Raw genomic sequence first — 9,990 nt, 5'->3', positions numbered from 1 at the left:
GTTGACAACAGGATCATATCATTAGGAGAATGATGTGATGGACAAGACCCAATCCTAAGCATAGCACAAGATCGTGTAGTTCGTTTTGCTAGAGCTTTTCCAATGTCAAGTATCTTTTCCTTAGACCATGAGATCGTGTAACTCCCGGATACCGTATGAGTGCTTTGGGTGTACCAAACATCACAACGTAACTAGGTGACTATAAAGGTGCACTACAGGTATCTCCGAAAGTGTTTGTTGGGTTGACACGGATCGAGACTGGGATTTGTCACTCCGTATAACGGAGAGGTATCACCGGGCCCACTCGGTAGTGCATCATCATAATGAGCTCAAAGTGACCAAGTGTCTGGTCACGGGATCATGCATTACGGTACGGGTAAAGTGACTTGCCGGTAACGAGATTGAACGAGGTATTGGGATATCGACGATCGAATCTCGGGGCAAGTAACATACCGTCTGACAAAGGGAATAGTATACGGGGTTGCTTGAATCCTCGAGATCGTGGTTCATCGATGAGATCATCGAGGAGTATGTGGGAGCCAACATGGGTATCCAGATCCCGTTGTTGGTTATTGACCGGAGAGCCGTCTCGGTCATGTCTGCATGTCTCCCGAACCCGTAGGGTCTACACACTTAAGGTTCGGTGACGCTAGGGTTGTATGAATATGAGTATGCAGCAAACCGAATGTTGTTCAGAGTCCCGGATGAGATCTCGGACGTCATGAGGAGTTCCGAAATGGTTCAGAGGTAAAGAATTATATATAGGAAGTGTTGTTTTGGCCATCGAGAAAGTTTCGGGGTCACCCGGTATTGTACCGGGACCACCGGAAGGGTCCCGGGGGTCCACCGGGTGGGGCCACCTATCCCGGAGGGCCCCGTGGGCTGAAGTGGGAGGGGAACCAGCCCCTGGTGGGCTGGTGCGCCCCCCTGCGCCTAGGGTTGGAAGGGGGCGCACCACTTGCCTTGGGGGCACTCCACCCTCCCTGGCCGCCGCCCCCTTGGGAGATTGAATCTCCCAGGGCCGGCGCCCCCCCTGGGGGCCTATATAAAGGAGGGCAAGGGGGAGGGCAGCCGCACCCTTGTGTCTTGGCACCTCCCTCCCCTGCTACACCTCGTCCTCCTCCCGCAGCAGCTTGGCGAAGCCCTGCCGGAGTTCTGCTGCATCCACCACCACGTCGTTGTGCTGCTGGATCATCATCAACCTCTCCTCCCCCCTTGCTGGATCAAGAAGGAGGAGACGTCATCCGCTCCGTACGTGTGTTGAACGCGGAGGTGCTGTCCGTTCGGCACTTGGTCATCGGTGATTTGGATCACGGCGAGTACGACTCCATCATCACCGTTCTCTTGAACGCTTCCGCACGCGATCTACAAAGTGGTATGTAGATGCAATCTCTCTCCCATGACTCGTTGCTTAGATGAACTGATAGATGGATCTTGGTGAAACCGTAGGAATTTTTTTAATTTTCTGCAACGTTCCCCAACACCCAGGTCAAAAAATGTGGAATAATTATCTCAGTTATTCTCTCTTCCAGGAACCAATCGCCTCGATTATTGCAGAAACCAACATTATTACAGATGACTGTGCAGACAATCTTTGCTGGGATCTTATTCCAAATGGTAAGTGCAACTCCAAAAGTACCTACAAGTTGTATTTGCAGGACATTCAAAGTCAGCCCAATAATCAACCAAGTTAGGTCCCTCCTTTAGTCAAATATTTACTCAAACATATCTGGAAGTAGAAGCAAATGGCTCCTAGGATTCAAACTTTTGCTTGGAGACTACTTCAAAAAGCCATTCCCACAGGTTTGAGAGCTAGCCATTTTCTATTCATATTGCAAAAGAATGTTGTCGCTGCAATCTTGATTTAATTTTCCATTGCGTGTTTGCTAGAGCAGCTTGGTTTTCTCATCCTTGGTACTTTAGATCTGTTCTCCTTACTAAAAACACCAGTCTATGCAATCAGTTATACATGCTCTGCTTAATTTGAATCATTCCTATGCTTCCATCACAAAAATCTTCAATTTCTTATGGCGTATATGGAAAGCGAGGAGTGTTTGCCTTTTTGAAAGGAATTGCACTTCCCCTTTTCAAGTTTATCATGCTGTAGTTCCAATTACACACACCGTTGCGACCTATTTCGATTCTTCTGATAACTCTATTTCTAATGCAAAGCAACACACTTTTTTAATTGCTAACTTGTTGCTGGAGCAGGGTTGCACTGTTACGGTAGACCTTCTCATTTCATGGCAAAAAATTATTCAGATGCTTCGGTTAACTGTGCTAAGATTTCAGGACTGTCAAATGACAGCACAACGACGGGAGTTGGAGTTTTCCTTTCTATCTTGTAGGACGATCGAAGTTATCAAATTCAAATCCAAGCCTTTGCACAAGCTATCTTTTCTCCTTTGTAGGCAGAAGCTTGCGCTCTTCTACTGGCAGCTAAGGTGGCTCAGGTCTTGCAGATTACGAAGCCAACATTCCTCATGGACAATCTGACACTTCCGAAGGCGGCAGTGACGAGGAACATTGTAGCTGAATCTATCCTTTGGGAAATTAGAAGATCTCTTGACAACTTCTACACTACCACTCAACATCCGAATCACAAGTGTACCATATTTCTAGAAAAATCAATGGAGTAGCTCACAATGTAGCTCATCGGGTTCTTAATAGATCAACGAAACCTGTTTTTAGTTGTTTCGGTTCAATTCATTCTCACGAGACATGCCCTGTCATCTCTCTTCTCTCTGTCTCAAACATCGAGAGTATTGTTCTCCATGTTGTAAGTTGCTATTGAGTTGAATAAAGATGGCGCCTCTGGTGCCTTTCCCCGTTCAAAAAAAAAAACACTCACACTAACAATACTTTTTGGTTTATAAACACTCTTATATCTCAATAAGTTATACACACTGACAGTATTTTTTAGTTGTACACACTAAAGTAGTGATCCAAAACGAATTCGCAATGTGTGTTTTTTTGCGCGAAGAATTACCCTCACATCATTTGTCTATTTGATTCCAAATCAGTTTTGCTACACCTACGTAAGGATTTACGTAGGTCTAACATTTTTGATTCCAAATAACACTGACAGCAGGACCCACAAAAGTTCCACACACAAAGCACGGGAGGCCCACTCCGCAGTGACCCAGGCACCTTCTCTTCGCCCCCAACCTCCTCCACTCTCTCCATTTCCCAGTCCGCATCGCCCCCCTCCTCCCCACCCCAGATCTCCCACCCCGAACCCTACCATGGCGATCGCGGCGCGCGCCCTGCGCCGACTCCCGCTCCACCTCGCCCCCGCGCTCGCCCGCCCCTTCTGCGCCGTCTCCCCCGCCGCCGCGGCCCCCGCCCCGGCGGCCGCGTCCGCCAAGGTCGCCGACCGCATCGTGCGCGTCCTCGCCATCGACCTCGACGGCGGGCGCCGCGAGGTGGTCGGCCTGGCCGGCCAGACCCTCCTCCGCGCGCTCGTCAACGCGGGGCTCATCGAGGCGGCCTCCCACCGCCTCGACGACATCGACGCCTGCTCCGCCGAGTGCGAGGTCCACATCGCGCAGGAGTGGCTGGAGAAGATGCCCGCGGCCTCCTACGAGGAGCGCTACGTCCTCACGCGCGCCTCCCGCAACCGGGAGCTCAACAAGCATGCCCGCCTCGGCTGCCAGGTCGTGCTCGGCAAGGAGCACCAGGGGATGGTCGTCGCCCTCCCCGAGCCCAAGCCCTGGGACATCCCGTAATGCGCCCCCCCTCCGCGACGCGATGCGAGGCGAGGCGAAATTGTGCGGCCCTTCGACGCCGCGAGCCTTCCTTCCTCGCCCCTTCCGGCGTTTTCATGGTACGGATTTGATGAAAGAATAATGAATTTGATGGGCAAAACTTAGAGCTGTTTCTGAAACTTTTATTTTGTTTGAATGTGGATGATGTAATGTGGAATCCCTTGCCATTTACGTCAGTTTGTTGTTTGTTTTGTTTTGTACATTTGATGTATTCTTGGTTGCAGCTCAGCATGTCCTCTCTGCATTCCATTTCTTCCTTATACTGAATTTTTAGTGCTTCCATAGTTCCATGGTGATGCCGTGAGAACTGCTGCCCATTCTGTATTTTTGCATATAGCAATCAACACCCAGAAATGCTTTTCTGTCTGAAAAATGTAGTCTGACTCCATATGCACATGTCCTGAATCATGTTCTTAGCTACCACCAGTGCAAATGTGGCTATAACTTAGAACTAACATGGCGAGAGTGTAGGTAGATTCGATCATGATCTTGGGTTTGAGCAGATGCAAGATCACATTTGCGTTAGAAGGATCGTAGTTTACAAGACCAAAACAATTCGGCGCTGTCACGTTTGTAGTCTGATTACCATTGGTTGGTAAACCAAAATGCCTCAAAGGCAATTCAAGAATCAATTCAAAATTGACAAGCTTTGCACGTGTAAATCAGGTTTCAAGAATATATCCACAGTAGCCTAATGCCAGCGAATAAGACAGACATTTTGTGCGTGCATATACCTGTAAGAATGTGCTGCTTCGAGGAGCACAAATAGACTAGGCCAGGAAACTTTGTAATATTGTGGCACCTGTTGCAATCATTTTCAGTGAGCCATTCAGAATCTCTAAAGTCGTATCATGTTGCATCACTAACTTGAAGAAAATGTTGGTGAAAGAACTAGCCATGGCACTTGATTGTCAACTCCCAGATGTTGTCGTTGACAACGATTCTCAGGATCGTGCTTTGGCCTCATTTATGTTCCCCATGGAAGTATGTCTACCTCTTGAGTCATTAAATCTGAAACAATAGCTTGGTCTAGACATTGCGTGCTTTTTGTTAGATCGTCAGCCTGAGAATTGTTGGTCTGGAATCCCTTTCCATTACCTCAGTTTGTTGTTTCTTTTGCTTTGTACATTTGATGAATTGTTGGTTGTTTCACATCATATCCTCCCTGCATTTCTTTCTCATACCGAATACTATGCTTGTATAGTTTGTGGTGATGCCATGGAAACTGCTGTGCATTCTGAATTACAGCATATATATCAATCAACATCCTAGAAATGCTTTTTACTATATGAAAGAATGTAGTTTACCCCATCTACACTTGTCCTGAAGTGTGTTTTTAGCTACTACCAGTGCAAATGTGGCTACAACCTAGAACTAGCGTGCCGAGAGTTCCCTAAGTATATTTTTGGACATGATCTAGGATGTGGGCGGATGCAAGCTCATATTTGTATTAGAAGAATGGTAATTTAGAAGTCCAACTTTTTTGAAAGCAATTCGTGATTAAATTCAGAAGTGACAAAGCTTCGCATGTGTAAATCAGTTTTTGAGAACATATCCACAATATCCTAAGTGGCAGCGAACAAGACGGGCATTTCCTGTGTGCATGTTTCTGTAAGAAATGCCAGGTCAGGAAAACTTTGTAATATTGTGTTGCACCTGTTGCAACCAATTTCGGTGAGCCATTCAGAATTTCTAAAATCGTAGAATCATGTTGCATTATGAGAATTGATGCCGCGCAGCATTGTTTATTACCCCAGAATTTCACTAGGATGTAATTGTCCCTGCCTGATGTTATTGTTCACACATCGTCAGAACAACAAAACGGTTAAGTTGGTGTATTTCCATGCACTGCTTATTTGACATGGAGGTAAGCTGTGCCTGCCTCACACCAGAACTCCAAATGGCTAGAGTTGTTGTACACCATGCATTGCTTTGGTTGAGACTTGCAATTTGTCAGATGTACCGATTTTGCAGAGTCGTTGATTAGTACTGAAAAGGAAGAAGCCGGATGAAATGACAGGTTTTGAGAGTAGTCTGAGAGATCATCAGCTATCCCAGCTTAACGAGCTACACTACTATCTAACATAGAAACACCTCAGCTGTTCTCTTGGTATGCTACTGGCAACAAAACCTAATGCCCGGCCGCGGCCAAATAATGGCAGCAACAGCTAAATACTCCACGAAGATCATCATCCAACAAGAAAGAAAAACGAAAATTTGTGTTCACTCACATAACAAGAATGATAGTGCAACTGCAGTGCCACAGAATTTGCAAATAACAGTCTAGGGTTTATCATGACCTTAACAAACAGCCATAATACTGATAACAACATGAGGAGTCAAACTCCGGAAGGTAAAATAGCTAGAAAAGGTATATTTTTTCAAGAAGTCTGGTTCAAAGCTGTAATGACTGAACAACAGGTTCCAGCCACCTGCGGTTCCCGGATTTAGGAGTTTTAACAATGTGATTCTGCATCAGGCATCCTACTGTCCTTCCTCCTCGGCCTTCTTGTGAAGCTCCGGTATCATATTGGCAGCTGCAGAGCACCTCGCCTCGCGTGGGTTCGGACGAGGACCGCCAGTGATGGTCATCTCAAAATAATGGCAGCTCAGACGTACACTAGCGTGGAGCATTCCTGAAAAGATAGGAAAAGGACCGGTGAAGAAGTGCACCAGAGAGGGAATATGATGGTCAATCAAACATCAGTTATGGTTATTGCTAACTGGGGACATAGTTAATCTAATCTGAGATAAAGCCTACAAGGGTGCACCGTGCACGGATGTCTTCCATAACCATTAAATGTTAAACAAACCTAACACTTCAACAGAGCATAACATGTGGTAAACAAACAAGTGGCCTATGTGGATTGCTATATTATGGCATCAAAATAGCAAACTTGCCTACTTATCTGACACCTTGAAAACTATTTTGTTCTAAGCATGGTTAGTGTAGCGTACTATGTATGTATAAGCGAACGAGGAACGATAACCAGAAGTGCAAGACCCATTCATATGATACTCCTGATTGTTATGCCTACATGGCCCAAGAACCTAATGCTTGCGTATCCAGAAGATCGAAGAGTTTATACATACCATCTGATACTGAAGGTACTACTGTGTATCTTGGGAATATCCAATTGGCCTCACAGCAGATCTTATCAAGCTCCTGCATTGACAAGTGTCACATGTACATGTGTGGCATTTTAAAATTCTGATACATTAGTTCAGCTTGAGGTTTCTTATCTCACAGTGTCGGAGGAGTGCCTCCCTCAATTTCTTCCTCTTAGTAATGAATTGGCCGCCATCTCCAGAGCAAGATGAATTGGCAACTTCCATAAAATCTGAGCCAGTTTTCACATATTTATCTACTCCCTCCGTCCGAAAATACTTGTCATCAAAATGGACAAAAAGAGATGTATCTAAAACTAAAATACATCTAGATACATCCCCTTTTATTCATTTTGATGACAAGTATTTCGGGACGGAGGGAGTACTATTGAGACCACTTTTGGTGTCATCATCCCTTCTGCATAATAAGGTTTACAACATGATGACTACAAGAAATGTGGAACCGATATAGAAAGAACTTCCTGTCAAAAATTGGCACAAGTATGATACGCCCCAATTTAATACAAAACTTTTGGAAATGTATGGCTCCTAGAAACACATGCCCGCAATGTTGGCCACAAAACTGTAACCGTTTTGCAGCGCGATAACCATATTTAGATGTGAAAATGGTAGAATACCACTTAACATTGTCTGGATGTCCATATCGCATTGAGCAATTTGTTCCTGAAGTATGCGTTCCTTGTGAAGCTGAAACAAATAATAGGATGTTCACATCAAATTCTCACTAGAAGGAAAATTATGGGAAACAAACATCATTTTCCCCTGAAATACAATAAAAGACACATAACATACAATATCATCCCGTATTTTCTGAATTGACTGTAGCATGTCATACATGTAGTCATTGTTGTACTCAGTGGTGACACCTTCAATGAAAAGTTGGAAATACAAAGAGTAAAAACTTGGGAGGACCAGTTACCAATATATGAAAAATAAGCAGTCTTGGGTAGGTTTATCCAAACCTGACTCTGCAGACATTTCCATATTTTGGCACTCCAAAGCGCGGTTCTTCACTAAAGGACCAACACACGTTGCCTGATACAACAATTAGTTCTTCAAGTTAAAGCAGGGTGAATGGATCACACGAAAACCTTGGCCTATTCATAACCTACTCATCTAAAACTAATTTATAAAAAGGACGAATACATTATTTTGATTGATTGAGCATAGAGGGTGTGGCTCCTCTCTTTTTATGGATACTTTCGTAACAATAAGATTTTTTTCTTCACCAATACACTATCCTTAATAAATGGAACATTATCCCTATTTGATATGATTCGATTGTGCCAACTTCCCCTCATTTACGGAAGGGTGTGCTGTCACACTTTTCAAAATATTTACGCGGTGAACAAATGATAAACGCTCTAAGCCTATGCTACTTATAGTAAAGTGCAACAATCGTCACTACAACATTGATATAGACAAGGACGGGTCATCATATTCGAAGCCTGTTTTCTATAACCATTTTAGAGTGTGCATATGATCCTAATGTGTCCTAGTATTGTAGTTTTTCAAACTGAAACTACGATCCTACAAGTACCGAAGATAAGTACTCTACATAGCCACATAGCACAAAAGAGTGAATTTAAATACAAGGAAGAGCTCTGCAAGGACAAAAGAAGACTTAAAGTATAAGATCAAAATCTTTGTGAAAATTTGCCGTATCAACATATGCTATAACCTGAGAAGACAGATTCAAAACTTGCTAGCCAAATAACGAATTGCTACTAACATATGTCGTTTAATACTAAAACACCTCGGCTGGTCTCTCGATATGCTACTAGCAATAATACCTAATGATCGAAGAAGGTCAGCAACATCTAAGTACTCTGCGAACATCATCAGCCAATAAGAATTCAAGAAATAACACAGGGAGGGGATTGTTGTGTCGGAGCAATTTCCCAGCTATGCAAGACCAGCTCGGACGATGCGAGGAAGATGGCCTGGAACTCCTACCGGTGATGACGACAGAGAGCTTCTCCATGGTGAGCATTTGCGGAAGCGACAACCCCTGCTCCTCCAGGCGATGGGTGCGCCCGAGCTTGACACATGGGGGGAAGGGAGGCAGCGGCTACAACGGTGAGAAGTCAGAGCTGCGGGTGAAGAGAGGGAGGCGGTGATGACAAGGATGGAGGGATGAGTCGGAGAGGCGGTGCGGGCTAGAAAGAGGGAGGGCAGGGAGGGGGTTTCTGCGGAAGAAACTTGACCTGCGGGCTGAGGGTGAGGAGGGGCACACCGATATATCTTGATAGCGGTGGCGGGCGAGAGGAGGAGATGTGGCTGGCAATGCTAGGCTCGATGGTGGAGTTGCGCGGCGAACCGGCCGCCATGGGCGAGCGGTGGATCTGGTCGATGATGGTGCTTCTCCCACGGTTGTCGCCTCGCAGGCTCGTTGTTCTCCTCCCGACGCTCACCAGATCTGTCGATGCTCACAAGATTTGCCGACGCTGAGAGAAACATGCAGAGGAGCGACTGCGTTGGCGTGTGGAAAGAGATGAGGTTGCGTGCATGGGGAGAACGCGAGAGACTCGCCAATCATGAAGGAAAAACACGTGAATTCTCTCTCTCTCTCTCTCTCTCTCAAAGACATGTATCCACTACATGCACAGTGTACCTCTCTCGCCATTCGCCGCGCCGCACAGTGCACCTCTGCCGACGTGGACACATCGAGAGGGCGCCTTTGCATTCGGTCTTATTGTGTTTGATATTAGTATAGCTAGCCGACTCAAACTTGCCTAATAAGTTAGATCAAACAAAACTTTCTTTGTATCTCTAACTCTGATTTACAAAACTTGCCTTTTATATCAGTTTTTCTAGTATAATAATCATTAAGCCATCTATAACCCATAAGTAAACAGTAAAGTTTATCAATTTCATTCTGGTACATCTCCTTTGGTGGCCCCATCCAATATCCTGAAGAGACATACTTGAACCGCGTCCAGTAGACGACCTCTTCTGCTCATACCCAGTGGAAGATTTTCTTACAAGGCAACAAAGGTGCTGACTTGTAATATGTGATTACAGACACATACCTATCAGGAAGTGGACGAGGATCCTTCCTAATCGAATAGCAAATATTCATTGCATAATGGGT

General features: G+C 45.2%; 1 protein-coding gene across 1 annotated transcript; it reads left to right on the top strand.

The window, feature by feature from the left end:
* The first annotated feature begins 3,187 nt into the window (after window positions 1-3,187).
* LOC119311117 (rhodocoxin-like) lies at window positions 3,188-4,049 on the top strand. The gene has a single exon (XM_037586745.1). It carries the CDS (start codon window positions 3,246-3,248, stop codon window positions 3,726-3,728), a length of 483 nt encoding a protein of 160 aa, XP_037442642.1. The 5' UTR covers window positions 3,188-3,245; the 3' UTR covers window positions 3,729-4,049.
* Window positions 4,050-9,990: the final 5,941 nt, after the last annotated feature.

Source organism: Triticum dicoccoides, chromosome 5B (genome assembly GCF_002162155.2).
Source record: "Triticum dicoccoides isolate Atlit2015 ecotype Zavitan chromosome 5B, WEW_v2.0, whole genome shotgun sequence".
NCBI classification, from domain to species: Eukaryota; Viridiplantae; Streptophyta; class Magnoliopsida; order Poales; family Poaceae; genus Triticum; species Triticum dicoccoides.
The sequence above is the reverse complement of the archived record's forward strand: the minus strand, read 5'-3'. Positions and strand labels throughout refer to the sequence as shown.